The sequence below is a fragment of the Macrobrachium rosenbergii genome, chromosome 2 (assembly GCF_040412425.1).
Source record: "Macrobrachium rosenbergii isolate ZJJX-2024 chromosome 2, ASM4041242v1, whole genome shotgun sequence".
NCBI lineage: Eukaryota > Metazoa > Arthropoda > Malacostraca > Decapoda > Palaemonidae > Macrobrachium > Macrobrachium rosenbergii.
The window spans coordinates 68,018,873-68,038,019 of NC_089742.1; the positions used below are offsets into that span (position 1 = coordinate 68,018,873).

The window sequence follows — 19,147 nt, forward strand, 5'->3', positions numbered from 1 at the left end:
TCGTCATCGAAAATAACTGCATACGTGTAATAACGTCCAATTATTGACTAGATGCTTCTGTCTAGGATGAGAGTCTGACCACACTTATATATACACATACATACATACATACATACATACATATGTATGTATGTGTATGTGTATATATGTTATGTATATATATATATATATATATATATATATATATATATATATATATATATTAATGAAAATCGTGATGAATTATAGAAGAGTAATTTGATTTTTAATTGATTTACGTAATTTATATGGCGTGGATAGTCAATGGATATTTTTGCATGAATGGATAGTCATCGGTCATTTAAATTATTCTAAAACCTCAAAAAATTTCCTCCATGTTACTAAACGGTACAACAATACACATTGCAAAGGCCTTGACCTTTGCTTCTCCTTGTTAAGTGCCTTATGCAAACATCACTTAGAATGTTGAGAGAGAGAGAGAGAGAGAGAGAGAGAGAAATCTATGTTTGGGAGAAGAGATTACTTAACGGACTTGTCCGTTTTCCAGATCGCTGACTTCGTTAAAAGTGGCTCCAACGTTGTCTGTCTGTACTGACGGGTGTTTAAGGAATGATTAACTTTCAGCCATCTCTTTGAGGTTAATACGAACGCTCGTTAATTCCTGTCAGTTTTACCATACCTGGTAGGATGGAAAATTCTGCAGTGACTTGTTCACCAGGGAACGTCGAAAACGTGAACATAAATCAGAATTTATCCCTGACTTGAATGTTTTGCAGTATATAACCACGATACCTGGCGTTGAATGACTTGTCGAATCAGATGCTATAGCAGAATACCAGATTGGAAACATTCCTGTTTCTCTTCCAGATACCAATGAACTGGGATATCAGTAACGTATCTTCTTTTTTTTGGCAGTGAAGTTAGAGGAAGAATACTTTAGCTGCCTTTCGTATGATTGTTTTTAGGATGACACCCAAATTAAAAACTGAACTTTGATCAAGTTCTCATGGGAGATTTGCTGCGGTGCAAGAATGAAATTTTTGTGGATTAAAAAGCCTAAAAAACATTGAATGTAGTTGTTTTCTGGAAATTGCAGACCGCAGTATAATATTACGTTTCATCCCCAACGCAAAATCACATCTAGAGTTTCTGAAGCAAAGACTTTTACTGGGTTAATTTATATTGTCTTTTAAGCAAATAATTTTCCAGAAACGAAAACAGAACAGATTGTGAAAATTTAGGGGGTAGTATTCTTCACACTTTTTTTTATTAAAAGTAAACTTACCTCTGAAGAATAAAAACTAATTTTGAAACAGAATAATTTTCCCTTGCAAAATTCTTCAGCCATTCATATTCTTGAACTTGGTTTTTCTTCGAGGAAAACGCGTGAATCTCTTTTACAAAGAAAAAATTATAAGCTTCTTCATTTAAACACGCAAGAGACATTTTAGTTAACGTATGTGCCAAAAATTGACGCTGCTGCACTTACAGCAGTTTATACTATCAATAAATCACTCATCAAATCCTTTTCAAATAATTTCTAGTCTTGCATTGCTCCAAAATTTTGTGATATTTATCTTTTTTGAAGAATTTGAATGCCGCTTAATATTATTCATGAACTGCAACAAAAGTGGTAGAATTTCATGACTACCTGAAAGATGATGTCTGAAGTAGCAGTAGCAACTCCCTGTACTTATATGGTAGAAAAAAAAAGAAAGGCACCTTCTGATAAAATATATGTGTTTTATGACGATCTTTGCCACTGCCATTACTGGTTATATGTATCGCAATAACTTGACATTACAACAGGTGTGGGACGCTCTCTCTCTCTCTCTCTCTCTCTCTCTCTCTCTCTCTCTCTCTCTCTCTCTCTCTCTCTCTCTCTCTCTCTCTCTCATTTTGAAGCCGTCGCTCCCCTTAAGCCACGATTGACCAAATTTAATTTCTGCCACTTACATGTAGTACATTTAAAATAATGATGCAATGTAAAATTTTCAGGAATAACGTTTATTGACTCTAGCACATCAAAGAAAGTGGAAAGACGGTTAGATAAAGAAGATAATATTGAACTTCATTAACGGTACGAAGTATTAGCCTGACGAGTGATTGATTACATGGTTCATCAAACTGTTGTTGCAGAATAAAAGAAAAAATAACATCAGGAGAACTTCCTCATTTTCAGCTCTCCTCAGAAACACGGTCTGTTCTGAAAATGTAAAGGAACAAAGGACAGAATTAAAAGGTGGATTGAACTTTATTTAAACTGGATGTATCCAAAGCGAGTTAGAATTAGCAAAGGCAGTTATTCTTAGCTTTTCATTTTTTAGTAAAAGGTGTTTCCTCGTTGATGTGAACGAGTCCGCAGTTGTCTGCAGAATGCAATTTCCTTTTGATGTAGAATTTAGCTAAAATTCTCAGGAAGCTGTGGTGATAGTTTTATTGTCTGCAATATTTTTGCAACATTTTTATAGGTACTGCATGTTTTCAGTATTTCCCTTAATATTTTTCTGTTTCCTGCATATGCCTCACTTTCTCTTCTGTCCTTTTGAGCCTCATTGGAACCACTGCGCCTTCCATTTCTGACTCCCAAGGTATGTTGCAAATTTCCAGTCGCCTCTTTTATCCGGTCTTTGGGGCCTGCGGCAGAAATTCTTCTGTTCTGAGCAATTAGTTTCGGGATGAGGATGCAAGCCATATGCCTTCTGGGTTCTGTTTCTTATACAGGTTTTTTTTAACAGGTGTTTTTTCGCCGCATCCCGTCTCATCAAATCCCCATTTCAATAAAGTTAAAAGTCGTCACGAGGTCATTTTGTTAACTTTTGACACCAAAAAGAAATTAAACTGACACACGCAAACACTCACACGCACACTGTAAATAATACAAATGGGTCTCTAATATATATATATATATATATATATATATATATATATATATATATATGTGTGTGTGTGTGTGTATATGTATATATATATATATATATATATATATATATATATATATATATATGTATATGTATATATATATATATATATATATATATATATATATATATATATATATATATATGTGTGTGTGTGTGTGTGTGTGTATGTGTATGTATATATATATATATATATATATATATATATATATATATATATATATATATATATATATATATATATATATATATATATATATATATATGAGACCAGTTGAAATTTATCATCATATTTTCAACACAATCCACTTTATCACAACGTGTTACGGTTCGGAAGTATATACTGACTTCCACTTCTCTTTTATGATTAGTATTTCCATTTTTTTATGCTGTACTGTATGCATGAATATTTTTGCTCATGTACTTGTTTTATAATTTCACCACATTTATTTATGTCGGAATATTTGAAGAAGATAATCATTCTGTTTCTTTGTATGAGATTATTTACACAGAATACTATAAGGCTAAATATTTTATTTTTTTTTTTTTTTTTATCATTATACTAAACCCAATCATGTCAAATATTTTAAAATATACAGTAATGTCTAATAATGTCCTGTTTATTTTAGGTACTGATGACGATACGGGAATGTGTCATAACTAGTTGACGAATAAAACCTTTTACCCACGGCTCATATACTTACCTTGCCTAAAGCTGTACGTTAATTCTTTAGTAGCAGTAAGGAAATATACAAAAGGCTGGAATCTAAAGAAAAGAAAATAATAAGTGTCGACTGATATCTCCCACTCAGTCATTTGTGTCTAAGATAAGTTATTTTGACAAATTTCATCCATATCTATCTATCTGTCTATCTGTCTATATATGTATATATGAAATTTGCCGGGATAACTTCTTTTAGACACAAATGATTGAGTGGGAGATATCTGTGGACATTTATTATTTTCCTTTGTTTCTTAGAATGCCTGGTACCTTGAAAAGCAAACTGCCTTGGTTTACTGCTGGCTAAAGAATTACCATATAAATTTAGGCAAGGAGGTAGTATATATATATATATATATATATATATATATATATATATATATATATATATATATATATATATATATATATATATATATATGTGAGAGATCAGTGTGTTTGTGTATGTGTGTCTGTGTTGGTAGTAAACAAAAAATAGTAAGAATTAATTTAAGCCCATTTATTGACGGCCGATGTACCATTCCACTCACTCATAAAAAAAAAGCCAATTCTATAGCCAACCAAGAAAATTGAGTCGTCTGTCCTTCCCAAGTCCACCAAGCCCTTAATCTTTGTTTATTCAGTATGTGTTGCAAGGCAGTAATAAAACAGCACATTAACGTTAATTCATCATCGCATTACCGATTTGTATGATTAATAAAAAGAACCTCTAATAGAAATATTGTGATTTCAGAAAAACTGTGTTGATGTAAAAGAAGAAGTCTAAAATTAAACATCATGTGTCGTGACAATGGCAACTGAGACATAATGTAATGATAACGAAAGACTAAATAAAACTCATTAGGCAAAGAAGCATGATAACTCGCCACACGGGCCCAATGACCACAGTCATCAAGCACCTCGGCCTACATCGTCAACGTGCCCTCTTTTTCAGACGAATTCCGAGGTCAAAACACCACCATGAATGCGCCAGTGTTTTGGGATTCCATATTTCATATTTCTTGTTTTGTTTTCGCTGTTGTGGCAGTGTCGGCGTGATTTTATGGGAGACTGCTCAAAACATCTGTCTTCAAAACGTTTCATATTTCGGTGCTTCCCGTTCAGAATGGTGATTGAGGCTTTGTAATACAAATATTTGCATGGCTATGTTTGATGTTGGATTCGGATTTTGTCATAGCATTTATTTCCGTAAGGGAAGGAATTTCGGTGTTGTTTCCTCGCGATCCATCAGAGGTGATTATATTTCTCTAAATGCACCTGTAGTTGTTTACCGTCTCAAGAAATGACCATTCGAACATAAAGACTTTTTTTTAAATAATATTTAAAAAAAAAACCAAAACGCGAAAACTGACGCAATAAAATTAAACAAATAATATATCAACATATTTTTTTAAAATTAAACAAATAATATATCAACATATTAAACGTTACGGTAGCTGCCACCATTTAAAACAAGCTGTCGCTTCTAATGATATCATTTCGTACTAACATTTTTCCCGTGTAGAGTATGGCCTCCCTCATAAGCACTTATGGAAGTCTGTAAGATGTCGAAACGTAAGAGTAAAGCAACAAACATTTTTACACAGATCGGCTAGCAACCGTTCGATGTTGTAAACTTTTCTTTTTTCTGTTTCTTTGTCTTTTTTCTAATTCTTCCTTCTTTTTACAGCATATTTTTTCTCCCTTTGGAAACGAACCGTCAAAAAAAGAAGTATTTTTATTTTCATCACGAACAGCGAAGCTCAATCAATGAACTGCGCAGAAGCTGCTGTTAATATGAGAAAGCGAAATAATATTCAGTCTTTATTGTTCATGCATTGTGGATCTTTATAATTGGATGGTCGCTTTTGTATTGCTTCTCCATTATGTGATCCCATAAAACATTCAGATTTTTGCTCAGAAGTATAATACGCCTTAATAAATACCACTTGACTTTGCCCTTAAACTTTTACAATACCTGTATATGAAAATATATGCTTATCTGCTTGTGTACACATGCACACATACACACATACACATCCACATCCACACTAACCCACCCTCACACACAGAAACATGCGCACACACACAAACAATATATATATATATATATATATATATATATATATATATATATATATATATATATATATATATGTATATATGTGTGTGTGTGTGTGTGTGTGTGTGTGTGTGTGTGTGTGTATGTATGTATATATATAAAATGTTTATTTCTTTATTTATATATAGATATATATGAATTCATATATGCATCAGTGTACACAAAATTTAATGTATTACATACATACATGCATACACACAACAGACTCATGTACGAGTACACTGTATGTTTTCTAAAAAGGGGTAAATATATGTATAGTGTATATGAGAAATTTCTCTTTTATTTTTCACACAGAAAAAAGAAGGGCCATTGTTATGAGTCAAATTTCTTTCAAAGAACCATCCATTTGTCAAGATCTCTCTCTCTCTCTCTCTCTCTCTCTCTCTCTCTCTCTCTCTCTCTCTCTCTCTCTCTCTCTCTCTCTCTCTCTCTCTCAGCCAGACAATAAAAGAGGGATTTTGAGTTCAAATAGCATAAAAATGACCTTTCAACACTGGGTAAAATAATTACCACACTGGTACATATTTATATGATGTGATTGCATTCAGATTGTTATACATTTTTCAGCAATTTCTCCATATATGAAAATTAGTCCATAAGATGGAAAATATAAACCAATATTACTAACTCTCAGGCACATGCAATGTTCAGAATAGTGAGGGTGTGTTTCCTGTCATCGTAGAATTCATCACCATGTTAAGATAATGACATAATTAAAAATTCGGTCAACTCTTACATAAACTTACAGTCACAAGCAACAAACTGATAAAATTTAATGGACAAACTTTAATATTGTGAAATTTTTTAATTCTTTTGTTTTTCCCTTAATTTTAATATAAGAGTATCAGGTTGCCCATGCCGTCGCCCTTCATAGCAAAAAAGAGAAATTAACTAATATTCAAGTAAATGTTTGTATTCACCTTCAATAAGTTTTTATTCTGTACGTGGATGTTGTACGCACGCGAAAAAGTTGTCATTTCCGACCCGATAGTGATATACCGAGAGCGCTTCAGATGTCAGATACGTGAAGCAGATACATATCAAGAGGTGCCTTCCAACGCGACTCAGATACAAACGAAATTTTTGCGAACCCAATTTACGTAGTCAGGTCAGATGCAAGTGGCAATGAGTCACCGTTGCCTTACCCAGATGATGTCATATTTGGGGGGAACTTTCATGTCTTCTTTCCATTTCCTGCCCCTTACTTTTTTCTCATAAAAATGTATATGAAAGGAAACTGGAAATTATTAGGAATTTTTTTTTTATCTTGCTTCTTATTTCCTCATTTATAAGGATCTTTTTTGGTCGTCGGTCAGTATCTAGCTTGGGATTTTTTTTTTATTGTTGTTTGTATGATAGAAATGTTAGACATTTGTTCCATTCTTACTTTCCTTTACCACTTGTTGAAATACTCTCTGAAGTGAATAAGAATTCTAATAACAAAGCTTCTCATTGTGTCTCTCTCCTTTTAATACAACATAGATCCTCTTTAATGTCCACAAGTTAAGTCATAAATATATATCGCAGATAATGCTGTCAAGATAAGTCATAACTACATATCGCAGGTAAAGGTGAACAGGTATGGTTAAGCTTGTAATTATTTTTATTCGTCACCTTGCATTCATGATAATAAAAAAGTAAATAAGTCTGTAATAGTGTTGATAACAGTAATAATGACTCCTCAGTTACTTTTCACAGAAATTACATTATGTTTATGGTAGCTACAAATGTCATTAGCGGAAGTATTAGTGTGCAATAGCAGTAGAAGTAGCAGTAGTATTAGTGCATCGCGAACTGAAACGCCTTTGTTTTTAAATACATAAATAATCACACCCCAAAAAAAAAAAAAAAGTCAAGTTTATTCAGGAGCCACAGGCACCTGTGCCACCTTTTTCCCTTCGGATGTTTGCTGTAATACCGTAATGTTATTACAACACAAATTATACTCGCATTATGTTTTAATAAGATTAGGAACAACGAAAACATTCGCCAGTCGCTGCATCACGGGATCACGGCCAGTGCTCTCAACCATTCCACAGGTGTTATAAAATTACGCATCGTCGTATCACTTCAAAGCAACTCATCATTGTTTGCTTGCAAACAATGGTAAGTTGAAAACACTCCCATCCCCACACATACATCACTTTATGTGTATATATATATATATATATATATATATATATATATATATATATATATATATATATATATATATATATATTTACAAATATTTATGCATATTATATATATAATGTATATATAGATATATATACATGTATGTATATATACTGTATAAATATGTGTATATACATAGATAAATAGATAGGTAGATAGATAGATAGATAGATAGATATGTTCACTCAAACGCAAGTACACGTATTTATTCATTGATTTCATGTCTTTGGTCATGACAAATGGAGTTCACATGAAGCTTTTACATAAGTAAATTTGATTTTGGTCATCCTCCTATCCACGCCGTTGTCGATCTTTCATTCCATGTGCTGGGACTGTGATGATACATTTTTATTTAAATGGGTTATATATATATATATATATATATATATATATATATATATATATATATATATATATATATATATATATTTATATATATATATATATATATATATATATGTATATATATATATATATATATATATATATGTGTGTATAATATGAACATATATATATATATATATATATATATATATATATATATATATATATATATATATATATATGTGCATATATGAACAAATTATATATATATATATATATATATATATATATATACAATATATATATATATATGTAAATAGTTTGTGATTCCCCCCTCCTGTAAGTTATCTGCACTTGTACTTAACGCTTATATACTGCTTGACGAAATATTCTGAATGTAATCATTTTCATGGCCTATTCCTGAAAAAAAGAACATTAGCCACAGAGCTTTCTCTGAATTCAGAGCAGTCCTTATATTATCCCGCATTTTCTCTTGCAAATAATTCAAAACGATCATTCGAAAATGTACTTACCGACAGAATTCAAAAGGAAAAATACATAGAAGAGAAAACGATGTGTTTCCAGTCGCACGCCCATTGTCCTTGTTTGCTCCTCTCACTCTCTCTCTCTCTCTTTCTATTTCCGCGTTATGAAATGAAGGGAGATCGGTCGCGGTTGCGTTTTATTCCAAAGAGAATCAAAACTTCATTGTTTGCTACATGTAGGAGGCAGTTTTGAACTTTATCACCGGAAGAAATCTGTACAGATGATATGTGAAAAGACCCGCTGGTTTCTTCTACTTTTAACTACGTTCTCTATATTTTGTTAATGAATGGTGAATATTTTGTCCAAAATCACAAATAGAATGCATCCGTCCTTTGATACGGAAATCTCTCAAAGAAAGTCATGCGTTCTTTGACTCACAAAATTTAAATGTTCTTGCTTTGTTTCCTTTTTGTCAGATGCCAGCGGCAACCATTTTCATCATTTGTATTCATTAAGCTCGAAATATTTTGGAAGCTCCCGTGCAGCTCGAATGTTCTCCATGAACCATTGCACAAATCTGAGATTCGATTTCGTCTGGGCTAAGGAGTTGTGATTCATAGCATGTCTTCATATACTACAAAGCAAAATTGAATCAAGTTCATTTAACTATTTACAGTCCACTATTTAATTGTATACTATTTACATTGGTTTGACTTTATAAATAAACCAGGTAAATTGCTCCTTCTTTTCCTCTGTAAACGTTTTGGCTAAAAGAAACGAGCCTTCACCCCAGAGGGTCCCATACGGGTGGACGCGATGCCAGCTACCACTCAGTCAAGTCACCGAGTAGACGCACCTCTGCCACCGACACCCTTTCTCTGCTAGTCAGAGGCAAACTGAAGCTGCCTGTCTTAGCTCTCACTATTTAGCCCCACGAAACGATTTGATGCGCAACTCCTCAGTCTTGCAGTGCTCACGATCCGACGACAACGTGTGCGCATTTGGATAATTGGGTTTTCTTTCCTCCAATACTCAGTTGTTCTTCTTTCTTATTTCGAAATTATGTCAGCAAGCTACATGGCTTTTGCAACCTTGTTTCGTTCTTCGTGAGAGACAAAGGGTAGCTGGAAAACAAAAGGGAGAGAATTTTATTCCTGATCTTTTAATGCTTTGAAATGTTAGAAGGACACTTGTTCCTGAATACCGATGATAAAGGTTAAAATAATTGCTCTTCTTGTTTGAGAATTTCCACAAGTGAGAGAAGTGCCTTATCATTCCAGTGAATACTGGATTGTTGAGACTGACCTGTTTGGTAATCGTATCTCAGATTTATTCTCATAGGTAATCTTATTTTGGAGGTTACATCTCTCAGGTAGGATATTGCAACAATTATTGTTTATTGCGGAAAGGTTTAGAAAACCAGATTCTCCTTTAGTTCCCTTCATTATTATTATTATTATTATTTATGGGAATGGCTCGGAATTATTATGATAAAAGTTGATAAGATTGATGGTAGAAGGCGTGACTGGAAAGAGTAGTGTCGTTTTGCACAAAAAAATGAATCGATCAACTTTCTTCCATGGAACTCGTTCCGAAACGATAAAAAAAATTGCTTACAGCACCAACGAAATATCAAGATAAATCTGAAGAGCTGTGATGAGAGGAATGCTGGAAGCCGATGATACCTTCTGAAGAGCGATTAAAAGCTTTTTAGGATAAAAGTGAGGCTTTTATAATTAGAAAAAGTAAAAGCTTTGGTGTAAAAGTCAGACCTTGGAGAGGTCCGAGCCATGTTTTAACGGTTTTGTAATGTTAAGAACAGAGGGAGTAGAAACCTTTTTGAAAAAAGGCAGCAGATAAGATTTTGGTGGATTAGAAAAGAATTGTGAATGTGATATTCAGTGGCTGATGTTTCCAGATACTACAGTATTGATTAGTTACAAAAAGGTGAATGGATTGGAAAAAGTACGACAAGTTGAGTAGAAAGTGAGATTTGTCAAGACCGAAACTGTTGAAGTAAGTGGATATCAGGAAGATAATGTGATGAATATCAATGACGACCCCATGCAGGTGTTCAAGAGAAAATGGTCTGGATCACGGTATAATCCGAGAAAATAAGTCATTGAGCTGCGGAATAAAGGGAGAGATTAGGGAGGTAAAATGTGTAATGTATGAAGGCATTGCTGAGCCACCTCTTCTTCTTGAAGGTAAAACGTGTTTGTTGGAGGTGAATTGAAAGAAGAACAGTTATTGAATCGATTTGTCTTTTGTAGTATTATTGAAGTATGAAGGTTGAAGAAAAAAAGTATAGAGATAAGAAAAGATTCAGGATACGATTTGCATAAGCTACAACGTGGATTAGTTATGCAGGGAGAAAGTAAGATAGTCGGTTGATAAAAGTGTATTACACAGTAGTCTTGTAAGGAAGGAGAAGGGGAAGATTTAAGGGACCGGTTCAGTCTTTTCTAATAGTAGCAGTTATGCGGGAAGTTTCTCCTTTATAGAAAATAATTGATGGGACTAGGAAAGAACAAGAGATCATTCACTCCCACGATATTCTTCAACTGTTGAATCAAACATGGATCTAGCATCTAGCGTACAGAAATTTCCTAAACATCAGTTACTTCATCAGTTACTTCATATAGTTATAAAGAAGGCTCAACATTAAGACGTCAGCATCTCTCTCTCTCTCTCTCTCTCTCTCTCTCTCTCTCTCTCTCTCTCTCTCTCTCTCACACATATATATGTGTGTGTGTTTGTGTATGTATGTACATGTGTGTATAATTTGTGTGGCTGTGAGAGTATATATCTTATATCTTATAAAATTCTCGTCACGATTGTCACTGCATTGTTAATATCCCTGTAAGTAATCAAATGTAATCAGAAGATAATGAATGACACAGCTGCAAGCCCCCGTAATTGATTTCAGTTATACGTCAAGCATATTGTTCCTTGAGAATTATTTTCCGTCAAGAATGCAATTATGCCGTTAATTTCACATCATGGCGTTTATCTAAATTCTTAGACTTAAAAATATTTGGATTATTTTCATCTGGAGGCTATTTGCTTATGGTGCTATTTACTCCTCCCTCTGTTTTTCCTTTATCCATTTTTGTTCTGTGGGATCTTAAAGTGGGCCAGTACGTTTGCTTCACATAATGCATACTTACAGAATAATATTGAAAGTAACTTTTCATGATATCATAGGTACAAAAATATACAAGAAAGTCCACTTAGGTTCCGCTATTCCAGAGTTATTGGAAGTTTTACAAAGCTTTCATGATCCTGCAAAGTAGAGCAGGCCCTTGAAAGCTCTCTGCAGACTTTTGACTTGGAAAAACAAAACCATCTCGTAAGTTCTTCTTCAGCTATTATTTTTAATCATTAATTTTTGCTTGGTGCAATGAAATTATTACTGATAACCAGTCATGTCCGCTAATTACGTTCTATACTGTACTTATTGTCAGCATCTGCTTCTATAATTTCGTTGGCTGCTGCTTTATATATGTACGTTTTAATTTTTTATACTGTTCATTTTTCAATTTTAAATTATCGGTATCATTAACTGCCTATTCACCTTATATGAGAGTCCTAATATCAGTTTTTTGTTGAATTATTTCGATTACCTATAACTAATAATATATTTTTATGAATAATTGTTTTATAACCTATAACCACTGAAATCAGTGTGTTGCTAAATATTTTTTATTCTCTATTATTACTGATACAAGAAATGAATGACTGCTACCGTATAACAGCAATTTTGCTAGTGATGTCAGTTTACTGACTGGCAATGCTAAATTGTAACTGATAACACCTCTAATTTACATTCTCCCTCTTATTCAGAACTTTAACTATCCACTTATTAAATAATATTCTTTTACTACATTCTGTTTATTGACTAAAAGAATGATGTCGGTTCATTGTTAGCCTTAACTCAAGTTGGTTTCTTGTCTAAAACTACTGATATGGGTTAATTAAACTTCTTCATTGACCTACTTTCAACTACTAACATCAGTGATGTGCAGAAAACTAGTAATTTCATTGAATTGTTTGCCAAACTCTACTTCCTGTTTATAACCACTTACATAATTTTGTTGGCCTCTACATCCTGACATGTAATCACATATATTGTTGTCGTCTACGTTATGATTACAACTCATAACTATTGCTATCCGTTCATAATTACTGCACATCGTTTAATGAAGGTACAGGAGTGCATTGACTACTTCCTGTCACCCACAGCTGCTAATATCAATTAATTCTCCCTGATATTCCACTTAATGTCCATAACTTCTGGTGTTCATTTGTTGACTTTTGCTTTCAACTTAGCATTTATAACCACTGCGGTCAGTTTGTTGGTTTCTTCTTTCTATTTTATAACTGCCGGTATCAAGGGGTGATTTCTACGTCCTACTTAATGCCTGTTATTACTGGTATCGATTTCTCGACGTCATCTTTCAACTTGGTATTTGCTGAAACTAATAAAGTTAAGTATATCTTAGTTTAACCAGACCACTAAGCTGATTAACAGCTCTCCTAGGGCTAGCCTGAAGGATTAGATTTGTTTATTTTACGTGGCTAAGAACCAACTGGTTACCTAGCAACGGGACCTACAGCTTATTGTGGAATCCGAACCACATTATGACGAGAAATGAATTTCTATCACCAGAAATAAATCCCTCTAATTCTTCACTGGCCGGTCGGAGAGTCGAACGCTGGGCCAACAGCGTGCTGGCCGAGAGCTCTACCCGGCCCTCCAATGAAGAACTGTACTGCAACTAATATCCGTATGCTGAATTCTACTATCAACTAAATGTCTATAACTAATATCCCTTTAACAACTTATGCTTTCAACTTTTCTGCTAGAGCTACTAGTATCCATTTGTTGATTCTGCTTTCCACTGGATATCTATCGCTACTTATATCCGTGTTCCCACTTATATTCATGTCTACAAGTACTGGTATGTGTTTGATGACTCTGCTTTTAACTTGCGATCTGCAGCTACGTGTATCCATTTGTTGATTTCTGTATTCAAAATATCATTAACCACTGGTATCCGGTAGATGACTTCTGCTTTCAACTTCTTGCAAATACTTTTATCTGTTTGACTGATATCTGTTTGATAATTCCTGTTTTCATTTTAATATCCATTGCTACTGGTATCTGTTTGAGGAACATTGCTCTCAATTTAATTTATATAACTACTTGTAAATGGGCTGTTTATTACAAAGAACAATATCATTTTAGCACAAAACTTGCCAAACATATGAATCATTGTTTCGTTTTATTGTTTTTTTTCGTTTTTATACGAAAAGACGAGTTTTCAGATCACTTTGTAAAATCTCTGTGCCTCTTTCATAAAAGCCTGTATGGTAAGCTTTGAGATGTCCATATTAATATTTACGAACAGCATAACATTGGGTGTCGGCTTATTAAAAAAAGTCCGGTGTTCTGTAGCTCTTGCCATATTTCGCAAAAAAAAAATTTAAGTTAATAACTGGTGTCCTTTTGTTTAAATAATTATTAAAAAGGTGTTCATAGATTTTTTTTTTTTTTGCTAAAAATATGTAAAATCTCAAATCATTCTTCCGATGTGCCATCTTGTTATGATATCTTATAAGAAATATATCCATATTCAATGATCACACTATTGAAAATCAGTCGTTTCGTCTACTTTGTCTTAAAGACTTACCAAGAAACGCTCGGGGAAAAAAAATTAGGTAATACCCTCGTAAAGCATGATTCATTTCTGCAGAAAAGTTCATTTGCACAAAAAAAAAACTCTCTGCCTCTTTCATAAAGATGTCATTCTAGATCTCGCGTGCATGCGTAAGATTACGAGAGAACGACTTCTCATTCTCTGCGTTAACCATCCGCCGGCAGCTTTGTGTTTGCTGAACCACAGGACGTAAAACAGAGAGAGAGAGAGAGAGAGAGAGAAAGAGTAGAATTAATAATTCCTGAATCAGGGAAGAAGTACGAAACTTTATTTTTATATTTGATATTTTAGAATTAATCATTCCTGAATCATTTTTCGAAATGGGAAGATATACGTCTGCTTTATTTTTATATTTGATATTTTAGAATAAAGTGAAAAAATGCAAAATTGTTATATATAAAAATTTTTATAAATGGATATACATATATATATATATATATATATATATATATATATATATATATATATATATATATATATATATATATATATATATAAATATATAATTTTCTATGACATCACCGTGACGTTTCGTTATTCACAAACATTAAGCTGCAAAATTTTAATACCCAATTCGTTCTTCCTAAAAAATAATACCATAGGGGAATCATAACTGATAAGCGGTTCATCACCTGGCGGATTCGATCCACCGACATCGACTACCTCTGACTTCAGTGACGAGTACTCTATCATTCGGATGTCTAGGTATCCTCATGATGAAGCGCAGGTAGGTGCTGTAGGTGGATCGAATCCGCCTGGTGACGAACCACTAATCAGTTAACATTCCTCCTTCGGTACTAATTCCGAGATAGAGGGAATTCGATATTAAACGACATTTGTAGCCAAATGTTTGTGAATATATATATATATATATATATATATATATATATATATATATATATATATATATATATATATATATATATGCATTTATATACACACACATATATGTATGTATGTATATATATATATACAGTATATATATACATATATATATATATATATACATAAATATATATATGCATATATATATATATATATATATATATTCTTCTATGTATCTTATATATATTGTGTATTCCCCATTTTTGTATGGGGAAAACAGAAAAACCTTCTTTGAAAAATTGATTTGGTTAACATAGACCCTCTGAGTCAATTGATAAAAATTTAGTTATAGAGTTCACAAAATTCCCTGTGATGACGTAAGATAAAGTAAAAACTAGCAAACATTACACTTAAAAACTCATTACCTAATCATTTTATTTACAAGTAGTTCATCCAACCTTTACATTCTTGAACTGGTGTTAAGAATTATGTATGATTTTTCTTTGTAATGCATGAGTCTATGATACTGCATTTTGCAATGCCATCGCAATTATTATTTCTTTGACGTCTTTCCAGTTGATGGTATCATTGCACTCATTCAAGTGGTAAAAACGATGCTAGCTTGGCTCCTTATTCCTACATTATATTTATGTTGTTTCAGACTTGATGGCTGTTCCTTGCCACTTTGTTCGATATATTTTTTGTTACAATGATTGCAAGAGTTGTCATAAATATGGCCATTTCCTTGTTTAGCATAATTCTTGATCAGTTTATTTTTTAATGTATTGTATCAAAAAAAGGACATTTGAGATTCTGGGCTCAATCGCAGATTGTTTTAAAAAATCAAAAGAAAAGCAGCACACGGAAGTCATTCATGTCAAAATCATTTCTAAGTTGCAAATCTACAAAACGTTTTCCTCGCCTTTTGAAGGATATACAAATAGTTAGATAGATACTGAAACTGGCAACTGATTGAGAGATGGGCTTTTTGTGGATATGTGTAAGAGCAGTTTAGCTTTGAATACTTCTTGAGTTGCAATAGTTTATTGATGTCAACATTACCATGGGTTGTTTTCCGAACACTAAACAGCTCTTTTTCTACTGTACCAGTGTCACAGTTTCCTACCACTGTTTCTGTAGAGGTTTATGTGTGCTTTATTCGGAATTACGCGATGTGTATAAAAAGTATTCTCACTTATTGCCCATTCCATATGTAAGACCGTAGTCGTGAGTTATTACTACACCTTCATTTTTTCGTTGTTATGGTTGTCTAAATGACTCCTAATCAGTTTTTTCGTTTTTCTGATTTTATCTTTCCGTAGTTCACTTTATTTTTATACCTGTTATTTTCATTTATTACGTTAATTGACTTCTTTATATTGCATATGGACCATTAACATTTGATAACACAAGCAGGCGTAGTTTCAGGAACACTTTGCGGAATACGCCACAATATAGTGGCACTTGAGATAAGAGATTTCATAATAGGAAATATTGGCTGACAAACACACCACACACACACACAACACACACACACACACACACACACACACACACATATATATATATATATATATATATATATATATATATATATATATATATATATATATATATATACATTATATATATATATATATATATACATACATATGTACATAAATATACATTATATATATGGCGATAATATGTATATAGCAAAATAGATTTATCAGTATAAAGCAATAGAAACTCTTCCGTAATTGATACGGTAATTAACTTCGCTAGACCGTAAGTATCGACAGTTTCATTCTAGACTAAATATTTGAATCCTTTGCCAGTATCGATCTCTTCCTTCTTGGGTGAATATTTGACCTGTACGTAAATGCAGAATATTCCGTACTAGGCTGGTGTTTGATTTTTATGTGAATATAAATGATTTAATATCAAGTTGAATATCTTACGTAACTTTATATAAAACATTTTCTTGGGAATACGTGATATGTTTTTGTATATTGGACATTTCATTGCCAGGGAACATTTGTGAACACAGAGCATTCATTCCAAAGGGAATCGTCACATGTGCAGTATTTGAATATTGCACAATTAATTCTAAGCTGAATATTTGATTCTACCTAAAAATAAACTTTTTATGCCTAAATTAATATTTAATTATTATGTGAATCCGTAGTCGATGAAGAAAAAGAGAAAGTACGAGAAATCGGTTACTGCAGGGAAGAAGAAAAGGACTTAGACCTACGTCAACGAAGTTTGCCGTTATCATAGGGACAGATTCTAATGGAACAGGCCAATTAGTATGCAAAATGGTGAAGCAAAATTCTGTATACGATGTATAGATATAATTACATTCAGAATTGAATAGCACGCAAACACTCACGTACTTTAGGAAGGTGCGATCAACAAATCAGGTGCCATGGCTTCTTAGTGAAGAGTTTGGCTCTAGTTTGCTGGGTCCATGGATGATTCCTGGCGTACCACCCACCAGCTGAAAATGGGTACCAGAGTCTGCTGTGTCAAGAAAAATCACGTGGGGTTAGCAGCCGTCCCCCTAGATGCTTGCTGAGAAATCAGGTTTCCCCAGTCACTCTACACAGGAAAAGGCTTATAGTGTCCATGTATGCACACACACACGCGCGCACAAATATGTGTGTATATGTATATATATATTAGTGTGTGTGTGTGTATACATATACACTATACATATAAATCCAAGTTATAGTAAGTTGGTGCTACAGACCAATTCGTGAGTACTCAACATTAGGTTTATATAGCAGTTGATACTATGCTGTTAAGGCTTTATTAGGTCATTCAAATGTCCAGACAACTTCTTCAAAAGCCTAGGTGAGTTAAAATAGGAGAAATTTAACTGTACTGTTGTGAAAAAACAGTTTTAACTGGAAACCTCGCCCATTTCTACTTATATTCCAACTGCTGGGCCAGGTCAAAGCGCTAGCTTAATCACAACAATTTCGAGAAAGTTTGAAAATTAGACCACCGCCGTTTCAGAGGACTGTGAATAAAAGTTCTTTTGTGTTGATGCACAATGGACCCAAATAATTTCAGGTGAATCGTTTTTCATCTGACGTGAAGGAATGTTTGAAAATGTGAATGTTATATCCATTTTTGATAAGTAATTAACCGTAGATTTATTTACAGAAGTTAAGCCATTATTCTCATAATAAAGCTCCTCTAGTGCTTTCTAAATTCTTATGGATATGAGCAGGGCCAGGCTAAGTTCAGTCCGACGTTACCAGCAGATTATAAAATCAACACGGTACATTCACTGCGAGTGCCGTAAATGCGATGCATTTTTAACTTGACACGCCAGCGCCTGTTTAAAGTTCTGCCTAGCAAAAGCAGATGAAATTGATGATTAATCCCACTTAGCTCTGGGACTTGATGCCGATGCTAAGTTATCTATATTAATTAGGTAAATGATAAACGAATGCATTTTAGATCGGACTCGGCAACCGCAAGAAAACCAGGAAAGGAGGAAAATTTACATGAATAAAGGAATACGCCGGCAGTGCGACATCTGAGTGGCATAATTGTTGCAGAAGATCACTCGGTACTCACGATAATATCAGATATTAAAAGCCCAAGTGAACGTCACGCTATGTCAGGGCTGATGGGCATTTCCCCCATCGCATGTTTTCCCAGCTGACAATGATTTCAGTCCGCTTGCCAGTGAAGCTGTTCCATTCCAGAGAAGCCTGTGATCCCTTCGGCTGTTTCCCAGCTTCAGTGATAATTTTTCGGCCTCCAAAAACAAAAAGAGGAATGATCTCCAGCAACCGGTTGCCGGTATTTATCTAGAATTATCGTTTCCCTTTGATAAAGAGTTTGATCCCTCGGGCAACACAAGTTTTTAACCGAAGGTTAAAAGGAAGCA

General features: G+C 33.5%; 2 protein-coding genes across 4 annotated transcripts in view; one reads left to right on the forward strand and one right to left on the reverse strand.

Annotated features, from left to right (window-relative positions):
- Positions 1-9,647, reverse strand: part of LOC136848112 (uncharacterized) — a 408,534-nt gene extending 398,887 nt beyond the window's left edge. Inside the window, exon 1 of the mRNA XM_067120338.1 lies at positions 8,755-9,647. Coding sequence (XP_066976439.1) covers positions 8,755-8,818 — 64 coding nt within the window. The 5' untranslated portion in view covers positions 8,819-9,647. The remainder of the gene's footprint in view (positions 1-8,754) is intronic.
- Positions 1-19,147, forward strand: part of Rpb7 (DNA-directed RNA polymerase II subunit Rpb7) — a 525,952-nt gene that overhangs the window by 400,859 nt on the left and 105,946 nt on the right. The window lies entirely within an intron of this gene.